The sequence below is a fragment of the Chelmon rostratus genome, chromosome 17 (genome assembly GCF_017976325.1).
Source record: "Chelmon rostratus isolate fCheRos1 chromosome 17, fCheRos1.pri, whole genome shotgun sequence".
Taxonomy (NCBI): Eukaryota; Metazoa; Chordata; class Actinopteri; order Chaetodontiformes; family Chaetodontidae; genus Chelmon; species Chelmon rostratus.
In genome coordinates, this window is record NC_055674.1 from 22,533,896 (window position 1) to 22,559,602 (window position 25,707).

At 44.9% G+C, this 25,707-nt stretch overlaps 1 protein-coding gene across 1 annotated transcript; it reads left to right on the forward strand.

The window, feature by feature from the left end:
* Window positions 1-21,494: 21,494 nt before the first annotated feature.
* LOC121620839 (glucose-6-phosphatase catalytic subunit 1-like) lies at window positions 21,495-24,594 on the forward strand. The gene is made up of 5 exons (XM_041957069.1): window positions 21,495-21,718; window positions 21,884-21,993; window positions 22,081-22,186; window positions 22,274-22,389; window positions 24,071-24,594. Exons 1-5 carry the CDS (start codon window positions 21,501-21,503, stop codon window positions 24,592-24,594), a joined length of 1,074 nt encoding a protein of 357 aa, XP_041813003.1. The 5' UTR covers window positions 21,495-21,500.
* The last annotated feature ends 1,113 nt before the right edge of the window (window positions 24,595-25,707 follow it).

The window sequence follows — 25,707 nt, forward strand, 5'->3', positions numbered from 1 at the left end:
GTTATTCTCCTGCATTGTGAATGAATAAAGTTGGAAATTAGAAGTTGAGGAGTAATTTTTAGTTTGAACCAATTAAAATGCACCAGTTAAACATGTGGAGTGTGTAATCCTTCACCATGAATCAATTGCTAAAATGTAAATGAGAAAAAAACTGAACTCTCTGTGTCACAAAGAAAACAGCTTTAATAGTTCACCTGCTGGTCCAAGATGTTTGATCACACCATTCAATCTAAGATGGAAATCAGTTTCACTGGCCATTTCTGCATGTTTCCAATTTGTTTCCAACTCTCATCCGATCCCTGCTGTCTATATGGTGGTCCATAATAGATGTCAATAATGCACAATGTGGTGCAAGTGTGGCATTGTTTGGAAGCATTTGTGGAGATGGCATTAAACACTTTCACAACTTCAGAAGACTCACCTGCATCCCTCACACAAAGGCAACAGTTTGATGCTGCAGTGTCATTTGATATCACATTTTTTTTTCTCTGTCTCGCACTTGTTGAAAATTATTAAAAGTCTGGAGGATGGTCCAATGCCTAAAGCATTATGGGCTCCTCAGATGTATGCAGCCACAACAGCAGGAATAAAACAGCTTTATTTTCGTTCAGAGGGGCTCAGCCAAAGAGGGCAAAAGGTCTGTTGTTTGAACCCACTTGAGCACATCCTACAGCTAAAACGTTGAAAAATGACTTTAGAATAGAGTGCTGGTGACTTTTATGCATCTGGATGAACCCAAGTTACAATGACTGAATGGGGATTTTTGCGTATATTGACAAATTAATAGTTGTTTACCTTTGTAAAAATCAGAATCGTATCAACTTTTAATATCCGGTAGTGGGTTGTCTTTTAATATGCAAAGTAAATCCAAGGAATGGGTTTCTTTCTTTCATGTGTTCAGAGAGACTGATGAAAGAAATGTTGAATGAGAGAGCGCACTGAGTTAGAGTTGTGGGGGCATTAAGAATGTGACTCTGTGTCACATTAACTAAAACAACTTCTGGTTCTTTCTATAAAGACAGACAGCAAATGCTATAGTCAGCAGAGGAGTCGCTTCTCTCCTGCGCGCTGATTCGTCAGCTCCTGTCATTAGCCTGCCAAGCAGACTGTCATCTGCAGGTTTAAATAAACAATCATCATCTCGAGCGGTGCAGCCACTGACAGAAAAAGGTTACAGCGGTAGACAAATGCAGCAACCCTGGGAACGAGACGTGTTGTCAGCTTAAAGAGCGCCATGCGTGACCTCGTTTCTCAATCAAATGGAGCTGTAGCAGGGTGCAGGTCGCCATATGGTTCATGATCCATTAGCTACTGTACATACTGTAATGTATGTGTCCGCAAGAAGGTGACGGAAAGGGTGTGTTAGTGGAAATAATGTGGTCAGTGCATGAAAACACTAGTGGCTGGATGGCTGTGAGTGTGAAAGTAGGCCAGCTGAACTCACACAATAACAGAGGTGCAAAAGACAAAGTTCCTGAGGTGAGTTTGTCAGTAGCATTTGGAAATTTGCTCCAGATATTTGTGTTCCCCTCTGTTATGCCCAGCCTAGGGGTACCTGAACATAACATGAAGGTGCCATCCTTCACTGGTCTCACACAGTCACACCAAGCGCGTTTTCACGGTATAATTAATATATAATTTTTATTTATAACAATAGTTACTTTTTTCTGGGACACAGAGATGAACAAAACAAATCTGAAATAATGTGTAAATTAATTTAGGAGTGAGACCTACGCCAAAAAAACAAACAAAACCATGCTATACTTTTAGGGAGTTTACCACTTTCCTAAGCAAATAAAAAGATCAAAATGAAACACAAATTCTAACCTCCCTTTCTAACAAAAACAGGAGAAAACTGGTTGAACACAAAGTCGTGGCTCACTCAAATTTGCCCAATACACTGGATAACTGAGACAAAGGAAAACGCCGGTTCGATCGGTGTGTGTGCGCGTTGACTCAGCGAAGAATGGCTCCGCCCATCTGACCCACTCTGCCCCCTGGGTGACGTCCTCCTCCGCTTTATGAAAGATGTTCCTTCCATGTCCGCCAATCCGCTTCGGGTTATGGCGCAGCATCGTTTGCATATCAACTAGGCACTTAAAAGGAAGCACACACAGAGCGAACAGGGAAAACACACAGCTATATAAAACTACTTACAACCACAGTTGTAACACTCCCTTCCTCAAGAATTAAATACTCCTCTGTAGTATTTAATTTAAAGAGGACCGAGATAATGCATCAGCTAAGACATTTTCCGTGCCCTTCTTATGCCTAATCTGCAAATTAAAATCTTGCAGAAGAATAGACCAACGCATAAGTCTTTGGTTGGAATTTCTCATCCGGGAGAGAAACACCAGAGGATTATGGTCTGTAAAAACCTGCACGGGCTGTGAGCTAGAACCTAAGTAAACTTCAAAATTCTGCAGGGCGAGCAGCAAGGCTAGGGTTTCCTTTTCTATAGTGCTATAGTTTATTTGGTGTTTGTTGAACTTTTTAGAAAAGTAACAGATGGGATGGTCAATTTTCTGCTCGTCTTCCTGCAGAAGAACAGCACCGGCACCCAACAAACTAGCATCCACTTCCAACTTGAAAGGGCGCGTAAAGTCGGGCGCAGCAAGAACGGGCGAGCTACACAGTAGTGCCTTGGCTGACTGAAAAGCAGCTTGACAAGCGGGGGTCCAAACAAAACTCCTCAATGGACTAACAAGGGCAGAAAGAGGAGCAACAACCTCAGAAAAGTTCTTACAGAAACCTCTATAATATCCACACATGCCAAGGAAACGGCGTAACGCACGTTTTGACTGAGGAACTGGGAACTCAACTACAGCCTGCACCTTAGCTGCCACCGGGCGGACTTGGCCCTGACCCACCTGTTTTCCCAGATAGGTCACAGTTCCCTTTCCAAATTCACATTTAGCGAGGTTGAGAGTGAGAGACGCCTGCTCTAAGCGACGAAAGATAACAGACAATGTGTTCAAATGATCGGACCATGTGGATGAATAGGCGACTACGTCATCCAGGTATGCCTCACAGTTTGCCACTCCAGCCAGCACTTTATGCATAAGGCGCTGGAAAGTAGCGGGAGCATTTCGAAGTCCGAATGGCATTACTGTGTACTGGAGGAAAGCATCAGGTGTAACAAAGGCTGAGATTTCAGAAGCACGGGGAGTTAATGGAACCTGCCAGTAGCCTTTCAAAAGGTCTAGCTTCGTCACATACTTGGCAGAACCCACCCGATCAATGCAGTCCTCCATTCTCGGCAATGGGTAGGAGTCGGGCTTTGTAACGGCATTTACCTTGCGGTAATCATTACAGAACCGTGGAGTGCTGTCGGGTTTTGGAACCAATACACAGGGCGAACTCCAGGCACTGATGCTCGGGACAGCTAACCCATGCTCGACAAGATAACTCACCTCTTGTTGCATTAAGGCTCTTTTAGTCGGATTAACCCTGTAGGCATGCTGTTTAATAGGTGAGTGACCCTGTACGTCGATGTCATGAAACAACACAGAAGTCTGACGGGGATGATCAGAGAAAATACGTACATTTTCATTAATTAGCTGAATGATGTCAGCTCTGGCAGACTCAGACAAATAGGACAGAAACGATTCTAGATCACTCAGCACCTCCGAATTTCGCAAACGAGCAACTGGCATTAAGCCACTTTTTTCTTTTAAGCCATCATCACAAGCATTATAGGATGGAGGAGCTTCACACATGACCAGCACAGGAACATCAGAAGGTGGCATAGGGGAATTATTTCTAGAGAAATAACGCTTCAGCATGTTGACATGACACACCCGAGTTTTTCTTTTGCGGTCGGGAGTTTTAATGACATAATCGGTGTCGCTTACTTTACGTTCTACCATGTATGGACCAGCGAATCGACACTGCAGACTGGATCCGGGCAGCGGCAGCAGCACCAAAACCTGATCACCTGGTTGGAAAACTCTCAGCAAGGACTTCTTATCAAAACGATGCTTCATTTTGGATTGAGCCTGGGCCAGATTTTCCTGAGCCAGCTGACAAACATGATGGAGACGCTCATGAAAAGTACTAACAAAATCCAAAACATTACACTCACTCTGAGGAGAATCTGACAGCCATCTTTCTTTAAGAAGACGCAGCGGGCCACGCACAGTGTGACCGAACACCAGATCACAGGGACTGAAACCTAAAGATTCTTGCGGAGTTTCACGTACAGCAAACATAAGCAAAGGCAGACCCTCATCCCAGTCTCTCTTAGTCTCCAAACAGAATTTACGTAGCATGGATTTAAGCGTTTGATGGAACCTTTCTAATGCACCCTGAGACTCTGGATGGTAAGGGCTTGATTTCTGATGTTTGATATTTAGTTCTTTCACCACTTGAGCAAATAATTTAGACATGAAATTTGTGCCTTGATCAGTTTGAATTTCTTTTGGCAACCCAAATGTTGAAAAGAACTGGATCAGCGCTTTGACAACAGGTTTAGCTTTTAGCGTGCGTAAGGGTATGGCCTGTGGGTATCGAGTAGCAGCACACATGATAGTCAAAATATACTGATGCCCCGATTTAGTTTTTGGCAAAGGCCCCACACAGTCAAGCATCACCCGTTCAAACGGCTCCCCAAGCACAGGAATCGGATGTAAGGGTGCCGGCGGAATAGGCTGATTGGGTTTGCCTGCAAGCTGACACGTGTGGCAAGATCGGCAGTATTTGGCCACGTCTGTTTTTAAACCGGGCCAAAAGAAGTTGCGCAACACGCGGTGATAGGTTTTTTTAACACCCAGATGCCCTGCTAAACAAGAATCGTGTGCGAGGCTAAGAACCTGTAGGCGATACTCTTTTGGCACGACTATCTGGTTAACAGCAAGTAACTCATCACAATTTGGACTCCACTTTCTCATCAGAACCCCATTATCCAAAAAGAAAACAGGTGACGTGCTGTCAGCAGCTAATGCAGAAGCAAAACACAGAGCTAAAGTAGAATCATTTTTCTGAGCAGTTATCAACATGTCACGATTCACATTCAGGTTTAACTCTGCGTCACCAGGATACAAAGAAGTGTCATTTTTACATTTGGACTGATTTTCCGTTTTTACAACATCTGCAGCAAAGTAAGTTTTCTCACTCTCATCCAAATTAGTCATGAATGACTCCACAACAATCCACAATTTCACCAAGCTTACGAGCCTGTGCGCGCGTAACGGCGCATACAGGGAACAGATTTGGCACAGAGGGGTCAGCAGGAGCGGACGCGGGCGAGACGGAAATCGGAACATCGGCAACCACGGGGTGAGGAAAAACGTTTCCTCCAGCTAAATCATTTCCTAATATGAACGAGACACCACAAATTGGCAACCGCGAACACACGGCTACTTTTACCTGTCCTGTCACCAGCGGCGACCGTAAATACACCGTATGCAACGGGGCTCTCAGCACAGTCATCCCGATGCCCCACACTAACACATCAGAATTACACGAAGTCTCGTTCGACAGTGACAGGACATCACTTAACATCACAGAATGAGTGGCAGCCGTATCACGGAGGATTTTTATTGGCACCTTATCTTTTCCCTCTCCGGTCACAGAAACAAAGCCTTGCGTAACGAACGGCTTGAAACGCGCATCAATTTCAGAAATTTCACATTCTGAAGGCGCAGAAGGCACCTCAGGTGAAGACACGGTTTTTATTAGACACACACCCGCCGGAGATTTATTAGATTTGGTCTGATTTTTCTTTTTTAGAACTGGACAGACTGCAATTAAATGACCCGGCTCATGGCAGTAGAAACACTCGCGGCTGTCACCGGCAGCCGTGGGAACATTTTTCCGCGCAAGCTTCGGTGATCCATTTCTCCGCTCAGGCACAAGATTTTGACCGCGAGATGACTGTAACGAAAACACACTCTTATGAGTCAAAATGAACTCATCAGCTAAGACGGCTGCTTTAGTTATAGAGGCAACTTTTTGCTCATTTAAATATACAACGATGCGCTCCGGCAAACATTTTTTAAATTCCTCGAGCAGAATTAACTCACGCATTTCCTCCAAAGTTTTAACATTACAAGCTTGACACCACTTGTCAAACAACACACTTTTCTCGCGCACAAACTCAACATAAGTCTGGTTGGCATTTTTCTCACGGTTCCTGAACTTCTGCCTATATGCCTCAGGAACAAGTTCATAGGCCTGCAGCACAGCTTTCTTCAAAGTGGCGTAATCTAAACTCTGCTCTATTGATAAACTGGCACAGACCTCTTGCGCTTTACCCACAAGTTTGCATTGCAGCAGCAAGGACCAAAATTCTGTAGGCCAGTTTAAGGCAGCAGCTATGCGCTCGAAAGCGCTAAAATATGAATCCACTTCGGATTCCCGAAACGGAGGTACCAATGCGATGTGCTTACTCATGTCAAACCCACCTGAGGAAACAGACGCAGAGCTCTGACTGGACACCGACGTGTGAATGGCAGGCTGGCCGCGCTCCAGCTCCAGGGCTCGGATGCGGAGATGCATCGCCTGCACTTCCAATTGTCGGTTTTGTACCTCAGCTTCCTTGATTGCCAGGGTTAGGCGGAGATCCTCTGTAGCCAAGCCTACCAGAGAACCAGCGGCTGGCTTGTGATCCACACCCGCAGGTAATTCAGCAGGGCCCTTAGGCTCCACTGCCTCCACCTGCGGCGCTCTGAGGACCGCTTCGCTCACCCCCCCTCTGGCTGGAAGCACACCGGTGTCCACCAGCTGTTTGCCTATTATACTTTGCATTTCTGGTTTCCGGGCAGTGTAAGACACATCGATATCAAAATGACTGGCAATAACTAACAAATGTGCTTTTTTGCAGTGATCGAATTTTTCCCAAGAGGGATTGTCAGCAAAATCATCAATAGAGAAATCAGCCATCCCTACTAATTCCTCCCACACAAAAGGAAAAAAAATACCAACCAGAAGAAAATACTCACCAAACTAAGCGCGACACAAAGCGAGAAAACAAAGGACGAGCCCCCAATTCATGTTATGCCCAGCCTAGGGGTACCTGAACATAACATGAAGGTGCCATCCTTCACTGGTCTCACACAGTCACACCAAGCGCGTTTTCACGGTATAATTAATATATAATTTTTATTTATAACAATAGTTACTTTTTTCTGGGACACAGAGATGAACAAAACAAATCTGAAATAATGTGTAAATTAATTTAGGAGTGAGACCTACGCCAAAAAAACAAACAAAACCATGCTATACTTTTAGGGAGTTTACCACTTTCCTAAGCAAATAAAAAGATCAAAATGAAACACAAATTCTAACCTCCCTTTCTAACAAAAACAGGAGAAAACTGGTTGAACACAAAGTCGTGGCTCACTCAAATTTGCCCAATACACTGGATAACTGAGACAAAGGAAAACGCCGGTTCGATCGGTGTGTGTGCGCGTTGACTCAGCGAAGAATGGCTCCGCCCATCTGACCCACTCTGCCCCCTGGGTGACGTCCTCCTCCGCTTTATGAAAGATGTTCCTTCCATGTCCGCCAATCCGCTTCGGGTTATGGCGCAGCATCGTTTGCATATCAACTAGGCACTTAAAAGGAAGCACACACAGAGCGAACAGGGAAAACACACAGCTATATAAAACTACTTACAACCACAGTTGTAACACTCCCTTCCTCAAGAATTAAATACTCCTCTGTAGTATTTAATTTAAAGAGGACCGAGATAATGCATCAGCTAAGACATTTTCCGTGCCCTTCTTATGCCTAATCTGCAAATTAAAATCTTGCAGAAGAATAGACCAACGCATAAGTCTTTGGTTGGAATTTCTCATCCGGGAGAGAAACACCAGAGGATTATGGTCTGTAAAAACCTGCACGGGCTGTGAGCTAGAACCTAAGTAAACTTCAAAATTCTGCAGGGCGAGCAGCAAGGCTAGGGTTTCCTTTTCTATAGTGCTATAGTTTATTTGGTGTTTGTTGAACTTTTTAGAAAAGTAACAGATGGGATGGTCAATTTTCTGCTCGTCTTCCTGCAGAAGAACAGCACCGGCACCCAACAAACTAGCATCCACTTCCAACTTGAAAGGGCGCGTAAAGTCGGGCGCAGCAAGAACGGGCGAGCTACACAGTAGTGCCTTGGCTGACTGAAAAGCAGCTTGACAAGCGGGGGTCCAAACAAAACTCCTCAATGGACTAACAAGGGCAGAAAGAGGAGCAACAACCTCAGAAAAGTTCTTACAGAAACCTCTATAATATCCACACATGCCAAGGAAACGGCGTAACGCACGTTTTGACTGAGGAACTGGGAACTCAACTACAGCCTGCACCTTAGCTGCCACCGGGCGGACTTGGCCCTGACCCACCTGTTTTCCCAGATAGGTCACAGTTCCCTTTCCAAATTCACATTTAGCGAGGTTGAGAGTGAGAGACGCCTGCTCTAAGCGACGAAAGATAACAGACAATGTGTTCAAATGATCGGACCATGTGGATGAATAGGCGACTACGTCATCCAGGTATGCCTCACAGTTTGCCACTCCAGCCAGCACTTTATGCATAAGGCGCTGGAAAGTAGCGGGAGCATTTCGAAGTCCGAATGGCATTACTGTGTACTGGAGGAAAGCATCAGGTGTAACAAAGGCTGAGATTTCAGAAGCACGGGGAGTTAATGGAACCTGCCAGTAGCCTTTCAAAAGGTCTAGCTTCGTCACATACTTGGCAGAACCCACCCGATCAATGCAGTCCTCCATTCTCGGCAATGGGTAGGAGTCGGGCTTTGTAACGGCATTTACCTTGCGGTAATCATTACAGAACCGTGGAGTGCTGTCGGGTTTTGGAACCAATACACAGGGCGAACTCCAGGCACTGATGCTCGGGACAGCTAACCCATGCTCGACAAGATAACTCACCTCTTGTTGCATTAAGGCTCTTTTAGTCGGATTAACCCTGTAGGCATGCTGTTTAATAGGTGAGTGACCCTGTACGTCGATGTCATGAAACAACACAGAAGTCTGACGGGGATGATCAGAGAAAATACGTACATTTTCATTAATTAGCTGAATGATGTCAGCTCTGGCAGACTCAGACAAATAGGACAGAAACGATTCTAGATCACTCAGCACCTCCGAATTTCGCAAACGAGCAACTGGCATTAAGCCACTTTTTTCTTTTAAGCCATCATCACAAGCATTATAGGATGGAGGAGCTTCACACATGACCAGCACAGGAACATCAGAAGGTGGCATAGGGGAATTATTTCTAGAGAAATAACGCTTCAGCATGTTGACATGACACACCCGAGTTTTTCTTTTGCGGTCGGGAGTTTTAATGACATAATCGGTGTCGCTTACTTTACGTTCTACCATGTATGGACCAGCGAATCGACACTGCAGACTGGATCCGGGCAGCGGCAGCAGCACCAAAACCTGATCACCTGGTTGGAAAACTCTCAGCAAGGACTTCTTATCAAAACGATGCTTCATTTTGGATTGAGCCTGGGCCAGATTTTCCTGAGCCAGCTGACAAACATGATGGAGACGCTCATGAAAAGTACTAACAAAATCCAAAACATTACACTCACTCTGAGGAGAATCTGACAGCCATCTTTCTTTAAGAAGACGCAGCGGGCCACGCACAGTGTGACCGAACACCAGATCACAGGGACTGAAACCTAAAGATTCTTGCGGAGTTTCACGTACAGCAAACATAAGCAAAGGCAGACCCTCATCCCAGTCTCTCTTAGTCTCCAAACAGAATTTACGTAGCATGGATTTAAGCGTTTGATGGAACCTTTCTAATGCACCCTGAGACTCTGGATGGTAAGGGCTTGATTTCTGATGTTTGATATTTAGTTCTTTCACCACTTGAGCAAATAATTTAGACATGAAATTTGTGCCTTGATCAGTTTGAATTTCTTTTGGCAACCCAAATGTTGAAAAGAACTGGATCAGCGCTTTGACAACAGGTTTAGCTTTTAGCGTGCGTAAGGGTATGGCCTGTGGGTATCGAGTAGCAGCACACATGATAGTCAAAATATACTGATGCCCCGATTTAGTTTTTGGCAAAGGCCCCACACAGTCAAGCATCACCCGTTCAAACGGCTCCCCAAGCACAGGAATCGGATGTAAGGGTGCCGGCGGAATAGGCTGATTGGGTTTGCCTGCAAGCTGACACGTGTGGCAAGATCGGCAGTATTTGGCCACGTCTGTTTTTAAACCGGGCCAAAAGAAGTTGCGCAACACGCGGTGATAGGTTTTTTTAACACCCAGATGCCCTGCTAAACAAGAATCGTGTGCGAGGCTAAGAACCTGTAGGCGATACTCTTTTGGCACGACTATCTGGTTAACAGCAAGTAACTCATCACAATTTGGACTCCACTTTCTCATCAGAACCCCATTATCCAAAAAGAAAACAGGTGACGTGCTGTCAGCAGCTAATGCAGAAGCAAAACACAGAGCTAAAGTAGAATCATTTTTCTGAGCAGTTATCAACATGTCACGATTCACATTCAGGTTTAACTCTGCGTCACCAGGATACAAAGAAGTGTCATTTTTACATTTGGACTGATTTTCCGTTTTTACAACATCTGCAGCAAAGTAAGTTTTCTCACTCTCATCCAAATTAGTCATGAATGACTCCACAACAATCCACAATTTCACCAAGCTTACGAGCCTGTGCGCGCGTAACGGCGCATACAGGGAACAGATTTGGCACAGAGGGGTCAGCAGGAGCGGACGCGGGCGAGACGGAAATCGGAACATCGGCAACCACGGGGTGAGGAAAAACGTTTCCTCCAGCTAAATCATTTCCTAATATGAACGAGACACCACAAATTGGCAACCGCGAACACACGGCTACTTTTACCTGTCCTGTCACCAGCGGCGACCGTAAATACACCGTATGCAACGGGGCTCTCAGCACAGTCATCCCGATGCCCCACACTAACACATCAGAATTACACGAAGTCTCGTTCGACAGTGACAGGACATCACTTAACATCACAGAATGAGTGGCAGCCGTATCACGGAGGATTTTTATTGGCACCTTATCTTTTCCCTCTCCGGTCACAGAAACAAAGCCTTGCGTAACGAACGGCTTGAAACGCGCATCAATTTCAGAAATTTCACATTCTGAAGGCGCAGAAGGCACCTCAGGTGAAGACACGGTTTTTATTAGACACACACCCGCCGGAGATTTATTAGATTTGGTCTGATTTTTCTTTTTTAGAACTGGACAGACTGCAATTAAATGACCCGGCTCATGGCAGTAGAAACACTCGCGGCTGTCACCGGCAGCCGTGGGAACATTTTTCCGCGCAAGCTTCGGTGATCCATTTCTCCGCTCAGGCACAAGATTTTGACCGCGAGATGACTGTAACGAAAACACACTCTTATGAGTCAAAATGAACTCATCAGCTAAGACGGCTGCTTTAGTTATAGAGGCAACTTTTTGCTCATTTAAATATACAACGATGCGCTCCGGCAAACATTTTTTAAATTCCTCGAGCAGAATTAACTCACGCATTTCCTCCAAAGTTTTAACATTACAAGCTTGACACCACTTGTCAAACAACACACTTTTCTCGCGCACAAACTCAACATAAGTCTGGTTGGCATTTTTCTCACGGTTCCTGAACTTCTGCCTATATGCCTCAGGAACAAGTTCATAGGCCTGCAGCACAGCTTTCTTCAAAGTGGCGTAATCTAAACTCTGCTCTATTGATAAACTGGCACAGACCTCTTGCGCTTTACCCACAAGTTTGCATTGCAGCAGCAAGGACCAAAATTCTGTAGGCCAGTTTAAGGCAGCAGCTATGCGCTCGAAAGCGCTAAAATATGAATCCACTTCGGATTCCCGAAACGGAGGTACCAATGCGATGTGCTTACTCATGTCAAACCCACCTGAGGAAACAGACGCAGAGCTCTGACTGGACACCGACGTGTGAATGGCAGGCTGGCCGCGCTCCAGCTCCAGGGCTCGGATGCGGAGATGCATCGCCTGCACTTCCAATTGTCGGTTTTGTACCTCAGCTTCCTTGATTGCCAGGGTTAGGCGGAGATCCTCTGTAGCCAAGCCTACCAGAGAACCAGCGGCTGGCTTGTGATCCACACCCGCAGGTAATTCAGCAGGGCCCTTAGGCTCCACTGCCTCCACCTGCGGCGCTCTGAGGACCGCTTCGCTCACCCCCCCTCTGGCTGGAAGCACACCGGTGTCCACCAGCTGTTTGCCTATTATACTTTGCATTTCTGGTTTCCGGGCAGTGTAAGACACATCGATATCAAAATGACTGGCAATAACTAACAAATGTGCTTTTTTGCAGTGATCGAATTTTTCCCAAGAGGGATTGTCAGCAAAATCATCAATAGAGAAATCAGCCATCCCTACTAATTCCTCCCACACAAAAGGAAAAAAAATACCAACCAGAAGAAAATACTCACCAAACTAAGCGCGACACAAAGCGAGAAAACAAAGGACGAGCCCCCAATTCATGTTATGCCCAGCCTAGGGGTACCTGAACATAACATGAAGGTGCCATCCTTCACTGGTCTCACACAGTCACACCAAGCGCGTTTTCACGGTATAATTAATATATAATTTTTATTTATAACAATAGTTACTTTTTTCTGGGACACAGAGATGAACAAAACAAATCTGAAATAATGTGTAAATTAATTTAGGAGTGAGACCTACGCCAAAAAAACAAACAAAACCATGCTATACTTTTAGGGAGTTTACCACTTTCCTAAGCAAATAAAAAGATCAAAATGAAACACAAATTCTAACCTCCCTTTCTAACAAAAACAGGAGAAAACTGGTTGAACACAAAGTCGTGGCTCACTCAAATTTGCCCAATACACTGGATAACTGAGACAAAGGAAAACGCCGGTTCGATCGGTGTGTGTGCGCGTTGACTCAGCGAAGAATGGCTCCGCCCATCTGACCCACTCTGCCCCCTGGGTGACGTCCTCCTCCGCTTTATGAAAGATGTTCCTTCCATGTCCGCCAATCCGCTTCGGGTTATGGCGCAGCATCGTTTGCATATCAACTAGGCACTTAAAAGGAAGCACACACAGAGCGAACAGGGAAAACACACAGCTATATAAAACTACTTACAACCACAGTTGTAACACTCCCTTCCTCAAGAATTAAATACTCCTCTGTAGTATTTAATTTAAAGAGGACCGAGATAATGCATCAGCTAAGACATTTTCCGTGCCCTTCTTATGCCTAATCTGCAAATTAAAATCTTGCAGAAGAATAGACCAACGCATAAGTCTTTGGTTGGAATTTCTCATCCGGGAGAGAAACACCAGAGGATTATGGTCTGTAAAAACCTGCACGGGCTGTGAGCTAGAACCTAAGTAAACTTCAAAATTCTGCAGGGCGAGCAGCAAGGCTAGGGTTTCCTTTTCTATAGTGCTATAGTTTATTTGGTGTTTGTTGAACTTTTTAGAAAAGTAACAGATGGGATGGTCAATTTTCTGCTCGTCTTCCTGCAGAAGAACAGCACCGGCACCCAACAAACTAGCATCCACTTCCAACTTGAAAGGGCGCGTAAAGTCGGGCGCAGCAAGAACGGGCGAGCTACACAGTAGTGCCTTGGCTGACTGAAAAGCAGCTTGACAAGCGGGGGTCCAAACAAAACTCCTCAATGGACTAACAAGGGCAGAAAGAGGAGCAACAACCTCAGAAAAGTTCTTACAGAAACCTCTATAATATCCACACATGCCAAGGAAACGGCGTAACGCACGTTTTGACTGAGGAACTGGGAACTCAACTACAGCCTGCACCTTAGCTGCCACCGGGCGGACTTGGCCCTGACCCACCTGTTTTCCCAGATAGGTCACAGTTCCCTTTCCAAATTCACATTTAGCGAGGTTGAGAGTGAGAGACGCCTGCTCTAAGCGACGAAAGATAACAGACAATGTGTTCAAATGATCGGACCATGTGGATGAATAGGCGACTACGTCATCCAGGTATGCCTCACAGTTTGCCACTCCAGCCAGCACTTTATGCATAAGGCGCTGGAAAGTAGCGGGAGCATTTCGAAGTCCGAATGGCATTACTGTGTACTGGAGGAAAGCATCAGGTGTAACAAAGGCTGAGATTTCAGAAGCACGGGGAGTTAATGGAACCTGCCAGTAGCCTTTCAAAAGGTCTAGCTTCGTCACATACTTGGCAGAACCCACCCGATCAATGCAGTCCTCCATTCTCGGCAATGGGTAGGAGTCGGGCTTTGTAACGGCATTTACCTTGCGGTAATCATTACAGAACCGTGGAGTGCTGTCGGGTTTTGGAACCAATACACAGGGCGAACTCCAGGCACTGATGCTCGGGACAGCTAACCCATGCTCGACAAGATAACTCACCTCTTGTTGCATTAAGGCTCTTTTAGTCGGATTAACCCTGTAGGCATGCTGTTTAATAGGTGAGTGACCCTGTACGTCGATGTCATGAAACAACACAGAAGTCTGACGGGGATGATCAGAGAAAATACGTACATTTTCATTAATTAGCTGAATGATGTCAGCTCTGGCAGACTCAGACAAATAGGACAGAAACGATTCTAGATCACTCAGCACCTCCGAATTTCGCAAACGAGCAACTGGCATTAAGCCACTTTTTTCTTTTAAGCCATCATCACAAGCATTATAGGATGGAGGAGCTTCACACATGACCAGCACAGGAACATCAGAAGGTGGCATAGGGGAATTATTTCTAGAGAAATAACGCTTCAGCATGTTGACATGACACACCCGAGTTTTTCTTTTGCGGTCGGGAGTTTTAATGACATAATCGGTGTCGCTTACTTTACGTTCTACCATGTATGGACCAGCGAATCGACACTGCAGACTGGATCCGGGCAGCGGCAGCAGCACCAAAACCTGATCACCTGGTTGGAAAACTCTCAGCAAGGACTTCTTATCAAAACGATGCTTCATTTTGGATTGAGCCTGGGCCAGATTTTCCTGAGCCAGCTGACAAACATGATGGAGACGCTCATGAAAAGTACTAACAAAATCCAAAACATTACACTCACTCTGAGGAGAATCTGACAGCCATCTTTCTTTAAGAAGACGCAGCGGGCCACGCACAGTGTGACCGAACACCAGATCACAGGGACTGAAACCTAAAGATTCTTGCGGAGTTTCACGTACAGCAAACATAAGCAAAGGCAGACCCTCATCCCAGTCTCTCTTAGTCTCCAAACAGAATTTACGTAGCATGGATTTAAGCGTTTGATGGAACCTTTCTAATGCACCCTGAGACTCTGGATGGTAAGGGCTTGATTTCTGATGTTTGATATTTAGTTCTTTCACCACTTGAGCAAATAATTTAGACATGAAATTTGTGCCTTGATCAGTTTGAATTTCTTTTGGCAACCCAAATGTTGAAAAGAACTGGATCAGCGCTTTGACAACAGGTTTAGCTTTTAGCGTGCGTAAGGGTATGGCCTGTGGGTATCGAGTAGCAGCACACATGATAGTCAAAATATACTGATGCCCCGATTTAGTTTTTGGCAAAGGCCCCACACAGTCAAGCATCACCCGTTCAAACGGCTCCCCAAGCACAGGAATCGGATGTAAGGGTGCCGGCGGAATAGGCTGATTGGGTTTGCCTGCAAGCTGACACGTGTGGCAAGATCGGCAGTATTTGGCCACGTCTGTTTTTAAACCGGGCCAAAAGAAGTTGCGCAACACGCGGTGATAGGTTTTTTTAACACCCAGATGCCCTGCTAAACAAGAATCGTGTGCGAGGCTAAGAACCTGTAGGCGATACTCTTTTGGCACGACTATCTGGTTAACAGCAAGTAACTCATCACAATTTGGACTCCACTTTCTCATCAGAACCCCATTATCCAAAAAGAAAACAGGTGACGTGCTGTCAGCAGCTAATGCAGAAGCAAAACACAGAGCTAAAGTAGAATCATTTTTCTGAGCAGTTATCAACATGTCACGATTCACATTCAGGTTTAACTCTGCGTCACCAGGATACAAAGAAGTGTCATTTTTACATTTGGACTGATTTTCCGTTTTTACAACATCTGCAGCAAAGTAAGTTTTCTCACTCTCATCCAAATTAGTCATGAATGACTCCACAACAATCCACAATTTCACCAAGCTTACGAGCCTGTGCGCGCGTAACGGCGCATACAGGGAACAGATTTGGCACAGAGGGGTCAGCAGGAGCGGACGCGGGCGAGACGGAAATCGGAACATCGGCAACCACGGGGTGAGGAAAAACGTTTCCTCCAGCTAAATCATTTCCTAATATGAACGAGACACCACAAATTGGCAACCGCGAACACACGGCTACTTTTACCTGTCCTGTCACCAGCGGCGACCGTAAATACACCGTATGCAACGGGGCTCTCAGCACAGTCATCCCGATGCCCCACACTAACACATCAGAATTACACGAAGTCTCGTTCGACAGTGACAGGACATCACTTAACATCACAGAATGAGTGGCAGCCGTATCACGGAGGATTTTTATTGGCACCTTATCTTTTCCCTCTCCGGTCACAGAAACAAAGCCTTGCGTAACGAACGGCTTGAAACGCGCATCAATTTCAGAAATTTCACATTCTGAAGGCGCAGAAGGCACCTCAGGTGAAGACACGGTTTTTATTAGACACACACCCGCCGGAGATTTATTAGATTTGGTCTGATTTTTCTTTTTTAGAACTGGACAGACTGCAATTAAATGACCCGGCTCATGGCAGTAGAAACACTCGCGGCTGTCACCGGCAGCCGTGGGAACATTTTTCCGCGCAAGCTTCGGTGATCCATTTCTCCGCTCAGGCACAAGATTTTGACCGCGAGATGACTGTAACGAAAACACACTCTTATGAGTCAAAATGAACTCATCAGCTAAGACGGCTGCTTTAGTTATAGAGGCAACTTTTTGCTCATTTAAATATACAACGATGCGCTCCGGCAAACATTTTTTAAATTCCTCGAGCAGAATTAACTCACGCATTTCCTCCAAAGTTTTAACATTACAAGCTTGACACCACTTGTCAAACAACACACTTTTCTCGCGCACAAACTCAACATAAGTCTGGTTGGCATTTTTCTCACGGTTCCTGAACTTCTGCCTATATGCCTCAGGAACAAGTTCATAGGCCTGCAGCACAGCTTTCTTCAAAGTGGCGTAATCTAAACTCTGCTCTATTGATAAACTGGCACAGACCTCTTGCGCTTTACCCACAAGTTTGCATTGCAGCAGCAAGGACCAAAATTCTGTAGGCCAGTTTAAGGCAGCAGCTATGCGCTCGAAAGCGCTAAAATATGAATCCACTTCGGATTCCCGAAACGGAGGTACCAATGCGATGTGCTTACTCATGTCAAACCCACCTGAGGAAACAGACGCAGAGCTCTGACTGGACACCGACGTGTGAATGGCAGGCTGGCCGCGCTCCAGCTCCAGGGCTCGGATGCGGAGATGCATCGCCTGCACTTCCAATTGTCGGTTTTGTACCTCAGCTTCCTTGATTGCCAGGGTTAGGCGGAGATCCTCTGTAGCCAAGCCTACCAGAGAACCAGCGGCTGGCTTGTGATCCACACCCGCAGGTAATTCAGCAGGGCCCTTAGGCTCCACTGCCTCCACCTGCGGCGCTCTGAGGACCGCTTCGCTCACCCCCCCTCTGGCTGGAAGCACACCGGTGTCCACCAGCTGTTTGCCTATTATACTTTGCATTTCTGGTTTCCGGGCAGTGTAAGACACATCGATATCAAAATGACTGGCAATAACTAACAAATGTGCTTTTTTGCAGTGATCGAATTTTTCCCAAGAGGGATTGTCAGCAAAATCATCAATAGAGAAATCAGCCATCCCTACTAATTCCTCCCACACAAAAGGAAAAAAAATACCAACCAGAAGAAAATACTCACCAAACTAAGCGCGACACAAAGCGAGAAAACAAAGGACGAGCCCCCAATTCATGTTATGCCCAGCCTAGGGGTACCTGAACATAACATGAAGGTGCCATCCTTCACTGGTCTCACACAGTCACACCAAGCGCGTTTTCACGGTATAATTAATATATAATTTTTATTTATAACAATAGTTACTTTTTTCTGGGACACAGAGATGAACAAAACAAATCTGAAATAATGTGTAAATTAATTTAGGAGTGAGACCTACGCCAAAAAAACAAACAAAACCATGCTATACTTTTAGGGAGTTTACCACTTTCCTAAGCAAATAAAAAGATCAAAATGAAACACAAATTCTAACCTCCCTTTCTAACAAAAACAGGAGAAAACTGGTTGAACACAAAGTCGTGGCTCACTCAAATTTGCCCAATACACTGGATAACTGAGACAAAGGAAAACGCCGGTTCGATCGGTGTGTGTGCGCGTTGACTCAGCGAAGAATGGCTCCGCCCATCTGACCCACTCTGCCCCCTGGGTGACGTCCTCCTCCGCTTTATGAAAGATGTTCCTTCCATGTCCGCCAATCCGCTTCGGGTTATGGCGCAGCATCGTTTGCATATCAACTAGGCACTTAAAAGGAAGCACACACAGAGCGAACAGGGAAAACACACAGCTATATAAAACTACTTACAACCACAGTTGTAACACCCTCACATTGAATTGTAATAAGTTTGGTGATCACAACAAAATATAAAGACATTAACACAAGACATAACAGAGGTTACATGTTACGGTGTTGATTTTTAGTTTTGTTTTTGAGTGTGTGTATAAAGTAGATTGTATAAGTGTGCTGCCTAACTGCGACCAGATGCACAGGCAGAAAATTTTAATTAGTCAAAGATGGTTTTTGTTTACGACCAAAGACTTGCAAAAAGCCTCAGCTGTACTTTTCATGTTGCGCTAGTGAGCAAATGCTTGCATGCTAACAAACAATATTTTGCTGTTTGTTGGCTGATTAAATAGTTACTGAAGCTGTCTAAAGTAACTGGATATGTAAAGATATATTGCTGCTGTGTTTCTGTTTCCTTGTTTTAATAATTTGGATGAACTGATCCTTTAAGGTTTGATGTGACATTTCAGGGCTGTAGGGCGAAGAAATTCACGAGGATCGCTTTGAAACAGAAAGAGAGTGCCGGGGGAGTCGGAGAGGGGGTGTGCATCCTTGCATGTGTTTGCAGAGCAGCAGATGTGTTTACACGTGGACATGCCTGTGCACGTGTGCTCTTCCTCGGCCCTGCGGCGATCCTGTGTCACACTGGAAACATGTGGCTGGGAAGTGGAACAGTGTCACACATAGTGCTGGTCAACATGAAACCACTGACCATGTCTCTCTGGCCTGCATTCATTTCATATGTTGCTTAAAATGATTCTGATTTACGTGTAGACCAAATGGAAAGAAGAATTACATTTCTTTTCAACAAATCAACTTGTATAAATATTGAATTCACTAATTAAAAATCTAATTAATCATCTTGATAATAAAATATTTGATAAAATAATATCCTACATTTCCAATATTATCGTATACCTTATGCTCCTCTCAGTTGGGATGTGGAAGAGCAGTCAGTCCCAAACTGACTGGTCTGTTCCGCGGAACTTCCCAAACTTGTCTAACGAGCGTCTTCCCTCAGGTGTCTCTGTAACAACTACACCGCCTGACAATTACCACCACAAATACCTGGTAATGATCAATGGCCCAGAAACAAAAAATGAAGATGAACTGAGGACAGTCATCCATTGTGATGTGCAGGTTTGACTGGTTACGCAACACGGAGAGGCAGTACTACACAGTCCTGCAGGGGCTTCTGAAGATGTCACCTGTAACACACAAACTAAAGTAACCTATTTAGTAAGTTATTTAGTTGATGGCTTTGGAAGCAACACTCAGGTAGTGCTGTGGGTGGTAACATAGTTAGCTGGACATGCTAATGATCGCAGTTTATGTAAGAGCAGACAAACACTAATTAATCCACTCCTTACACTTTTGTGCTTGATATACCTGCTGTGTGTAGTTACAGTAGCTAATGTGGCGTTCCTTTTAAAACGCTGTTTTTGACTACTCTTGTGTATCAGGTGCTAACACCACAAGTTTTTCCATGTCATCACATCGAGCCTCTTCTTCCCCTGCCTCTGTGTGCCCCCTCCGTCCCTCTCTTGCTCCAGTCCAAAGTCCGAGCCTGACCACCAGATGATCTGCCCCAGTATAAGAGCGACCCTGTGTCCGACAAGCAGCGCACAGCCACACACACACGCTCATGATCCATCCACCCATCACAGACGCAAACACAACCTGCATCATCCAATTCTTAGTCTTTCTCCCAAGCTTTTAATACTACATCACGCTGAAACATTCAGTGATCAGATACACACAGGCTTTAAGCATACACAACCCTCTCACATGGGAGATGTCATCAGTCATTAGGAATCTCAGCAGACACCTCAGAGACCACTTGAATTAAGGACTCACTCTCACACACACACACACACACACACCACTGGCTGCACTGATAAAGCTGCTGTTTATAGCAGCACTCATACAGCCCACATCCACAGTGAATTTGACCAAAGGAAGATGCTCTAACTGGGATCTCATTACAAAGCGCTGTAAGTATGATTCTGTCTACTTATATATGTTTGTTAATACTGACATTTAACTATAAAAACGTTGTGTTGCCTTGTCAGGAAACTGTTGCTGCTGTCATTGGATTAAACTGTCGATACGTTTTTAAGATGGGCTTCAGTCACAGCTGCAGTTTATCAGTGATGTTTCACAATGTTTCCACCGCAGCCAATGGCCGTGCAAATCGGTTTTTGCAGGTTTAATCTGTGTACTATTTTGTAAACCTGCTCATACAACTGTGATGACAAGCTGCAGATGTCAACCCACAAAAATTCTACAGCAAAATTAGTTCATATGGGTTGTTTAAAAAAGCAGGAAAACCTGCTAAAAATGACTCCCTTCCCAAACAAGTTTGCCTTTCTGTCTTTTGTTTTTTCTGGTGTGTCACTTTCAACATACAAAAAACAGGGAATAGTAGAAAGCAGCCTGGAGGCCAGTAACTATATTTTAGTGGATATTTGTTTCTTTAATGAGATGATGATGACATGGAAACAGAGTGTAACAATTCAACAGTTCTATTTGATATCAGGCAATACTTGCATGCCACCATCCAAGCTTTAATGTGCGTGCGTACTCATTGCGCGTGACAAGACACAAAAATGAGCATGTCCGTCTGGGTGTCATCAGAGCTGGAGCCAATCAACACACCTCATTTAACCCGGGACTGAATAACCGTTGTACCCTTTCCCACTGAGGACAAAAGCCAGATGTTAGTGGGTTGCAGTTGAGCATGTGCTTGTGATGAAACAGCAGGTGAGTCCAAGTTTACATGCAGCTGTTTTAAACCTCTGCAAGTTCCAATTTAGCTGAACCTGTTCTAACGCACAGCTACGCTAATCAGATGTGAGACTAGCTCGGCTGAAGAGACACAGCAACAGCCCCAGGATGGTGTCATCGTCACACATAACTTTAGGATAAACATTCAGAGGTATAAGTGAACACACACATTCACACTCCCCTCTCTTGCAGTGGTAATGGACTTGCTCCACAGCTCCGGTGTGAGCAGTACACACTACCTGCAGACCCACTTCAGCCACAGCCAGGGCTACTTCCTGTCAGTCTCCAAGGCAATGGACCTACGCAACACCTTCTTCCTGCTGTTCCCCATATGGTTCCATTTACAGCAAGCTGAAGCCATCAGACTGGTGTGGGTGGCAGTGGTGGGAGACTGGATCAACCTCATGCTGAAATGGTGAGTGGTGGAACTGGGATTTGATGATGAGGATATTGACGGTGATGATGATCAGATGATGACAATGATGATGATGTTGAGGATGATATTGATCACGATGATGATGATGATGATGATAATGATTTTTTAATTACAAAGTGCATCCATGACACCGTTTTTGTTAAGGCTTCTGTTTGGAGAGCGTCCCTATTGGTGGGTTCAGGAAACAGGTTACTATGGCAATTCCTCTCAACCAATGATAAAGCAGTTCCCAATTACCTGTGAGACTGGACCAGGTAAGACCATATCATACCATACCGCAACAGTTAAATCAGTATCAACTTTGGTCCATCTCCTAAAAAACTTTCTTTCTCCCCTGACAGGAAGTCCGTCGGGTCACGCCATGGGGGCTGCAGCGATCTACTACACCATGATGTCATCACTGCTTGCCACAGTGCTGAAGACAGAAGGACATCAAATCAGGAAATGGTAAGATCAGCCTCACACTTATTCATTGTGTAGCACCTCTGTGCGCTACCTGTAGTCAGAGCAATAACATGTGTGTCTGTCCTCCAGGTGTGTGCGTGTCTCACTGTGGACACTGTTCTGGTGTGTGCAGGTGTGTGTGTGCCTCTCCAGGGTCTTTGTCGCTGCTCATTTCCCACATCAGGTCATCACTGGAGTTGTCATAGGTACGGACAGAGTGCATGATGCAACGTTTGAGTCATGTTAAAAATTGGGAAAGATCAGATATAGAGATCATAATTATAAAACAGATACATACATAAATCACATAGAACTGCATGCATGCAATAACTGCATGATTTTTCACTTTTCATCTTTAAAGTGTTCTTGTTTACCTCCGACAGCCAAACCGAGACTTAAATCTGAAATTAAAATGAATCTTGATAATCTGTGATTGATATAAACGCTCTACAGATTCACTGCTCTGTTTACTACCAGCAAAGATAAAACAGCCTGCAGACATTCCCACAAGCTTTTTTTTTTTCCAGAAAACACCTTGTAAATATGACATGACACCACAGTAAGTCTTTCTTCTGTATCTGGGCAACGAAACAAGACTAAGAGCAAAATGCTAAGATTCTACAGCCATGCAAGTGACTCCATGAAGCTATATGAAGACGTGTGCTTTGAGCTAAATGTTAACATGCTAACATGCTCACAATGCTAACATGTTAATGTTTAGTAGACAGTGTTTGCCATGGTGGCCATCTAAGCTTTACACACATCTCCTGACCGTCCTGGTGGTTGCAGGCTGCTGCTGAACAAAGAGCTTCTATTCAGGCAGGAGATGAACCAGGCTGCAGTCAGATTTGGCAAGTGGGAGAAGGGCTGTGGAACTGTATGCTTCTTTTGCGTTATCGTACAGTAAATTCAGTGTTTTGTTGTCTATGGTGGGGCACCTAACAAATTACGCAAAGTTTGTGAGAAGTCACATGGTGTGGCCAAGGGTGGACTATAAACAGCAGCAACAGTATGTGGAAACTCTCTGGGCAGATAGAAAGCCAAATTAATTTGTCCATGGTCGTACCATTTGTTGTTACTGAGAATAGTAAGCCCCCATCTTTTTTCTTACCTCTGCCTTTTCGATTTCTGTCCGGCCGTACAGGCTCATAGTCGGTGATGGCGGTGTTGGAGTCTCAGTGAAACACATTCCGCTGCACTCAGGAAATTTGCTGTGACTCCTCATTAGGGCCGTTAGCTCATCCATCTTGTTAACCAGAGATCTCACATTTCCCTTGATGATGGAAGAGAGATATTGCTCTTATCTCCTTTTCTTCCCCTGTTGCATAAGATAACCCCTGCTCACCAGATTTCGTCAAGGATCTCAAGTTTCTGGGTAAAACTTTCAGAGACATTACAGAGTGCATTATGGCAGTTGTGTGCTAGATAAATTATATAGACCGACTTGTAGCTAAAATAAACTACAGTAAAAACAAAAATAGACGATTTGGCATGAGCTGCTCTGGATGGCTGCTTCTCGAAATGGTGCTGGAAACTGAAAATCTTGCAAATACTCATTATATATTGCTGTTTTCTGCCACGGTGGCAGCATGCTGTATCATGATTTTCATTTAAAAAGTCATAACTTAGATTTATTAAACTAATGATAATACAAGAAATAATTTTAGTGCTCTATTTTTTGTATTTTCCTGCCAAAAATGGGCTTCCATATTGCATCCTCTCTGGCCCCTTGCATAACTGAGTATGGTATCATCAAAAGAGGTTGAACAAGGTTTAAAGAGCGTAAGCGTGCAATAACAAATGGTTACTGCACAGTAAACTGTAAGAACAAAGAGACAAATAGTTTAAATCAAATGATTGAAATAAAAAAAAACTTTCCTCTCTCAGGTATCCTGGTGGCAGAATCTCTCAGCCGGACCCAGCAGATCTACGAGGCTGGCCTGCGCCCTTATCTGCTTGCCTCCCTGCTCCTCCTCTCTCTGGCTCTTCTCCTGTACCTGTGCCTGCAGGCGCTCGGCATCGATCTTCTCTGGAGCGTGGAGAAAGCGCACAGCTGGTGCCACCGTGCAGAGTGGGTCAGCGTGGACACGGGCCCCTTGGCCAGTTTGCTCAGAAACACCGGGACTCTGCTGGGCTTGGGTCTGGGGCTCCACTCTCCACTGCATGCACACGCCAGCAGAGCAGTATTCGCCAGAAGGGCTGAGGGGGCCATCTACAGGGTGATCTGTTTAGGTGCAACACTTGTGCTGCTGCAGTTGTTCGACTGTGCTTTTCGGCCACCTGTCCACAGTGGAGCGCTGTTCTATCTGCTGTCTTTCTGTAAAAGTGCCACGGTACCTCTGGCTACTGTGGCTATTGTTCCCTACTGTGTCACTACAGCACTGCGATACGAGAGGGAGAAGGTGCTATGAGGCAGCTGGTCTTACATCACATTACATACATGCGAGCCCTGATCTCAATCCAATCCAACACCACATGAACTGGACTGACCTTTGAGCCAGGCTTTTCATCTAAACATGATGTGTCAGCATTAGTGAGGAGATCAATTTGATTCATTTAAGGTCCTGTAAATATATCTGTAAATATATTTTCTCAGTCAGCTTCTTACTACGAGCGATGGAGTCTTTAACACACTATTTTCCACAAACGTTAGTTAACACATCAGTGAACAGTTTAGGTTATTTCCGGAGACACTGTATCTGTGTTTTTTGCCTGAGAACTTCTCAGTGATTTGAAGTGAGTGGGGCTCAGTTGGAAGGATTCAGTAATATGTCAGTCCGCTGTCAGTGAAATCTGACCAGACTCACACAGTCCTGATGGAGCAGTTTTGGAGAAGTAGACTACAATGCTAAATGACATGGGTTTAACAACATTACTGATGGGAATACACCTTCAAGATGGAAAGAAACTTAGGCTGAGGCATCACCCTGCATTACACCCTGTACTGTCAATCAGTTTGAGCCCTTTTTTCTGCCATGCAGTCTTTGTGACAATGGACAGCAAGGCCGATCTGTCAGTCCACCAGACTCCGGACTGAAAATATCTCAGCAACTATGAACTTTGGATGGACTTCCACTAAATATTCTACAGTCATGGTACCCAGAGGATGAATCCTACTGACTTTGATAATCCCCTGACTTTTCCTCTGGCTCCACCATGAGGCTGACATTTGCGGTTTAGTTCAACTGCTGGATGGACTGCCATGATATTTAGAACACGCAATCATTTTCCCCTCAGGATGAACTGTACTTCTGAGTTTTCATGTGGAGGTCAAAATTTTAGGTCAAAATTTGAATCAGAACCAGGTTCAGAAAAACTGTGTTGCAAAGGAATGGAAAGTAGTCTTTGACATGGCTTGCATAAGCCCAGTAGAATAAAAACAATTGCAACCAAAATATAGCATAGAGTTCAATTAAAAACTATATTATGTGTCTTCTCAGTTAGGAGCAGTGTGAGTGCAAAATGCATTCAAACACATTTGTCCTGACCAGAGGGTTTCTGTCACAGCAGCCTGATGGGAAGAG

What these genes read in the sequence shown, in the direction of transcription:
- LOC121620839 (XM_041957069.1), top strand. Translation starts at nt 21,501, where the DNA reads ATGGACTTGCTCCACAGCTCCGGTGTGAGCAGTACACACTACCTGCAG. An exon ending in TACCTGTGAGACTGGACCAG is followed by an intron (nt 21,994 to 22,080) that starts GTAAGACCATAT and finishes CTCCCCTGACAG; the next exon opens with GAAGTCCGTCGGGTCACGCC. An exon ending in CATCACTGGAGTTGTCATAG is followed by an intron (nt 22,390 to 24,070) that starts GTACGGACAGAG and finishes TTCCTCTCTCAG; the next exon opens with GTATCCTGGTGGCAGAATCT.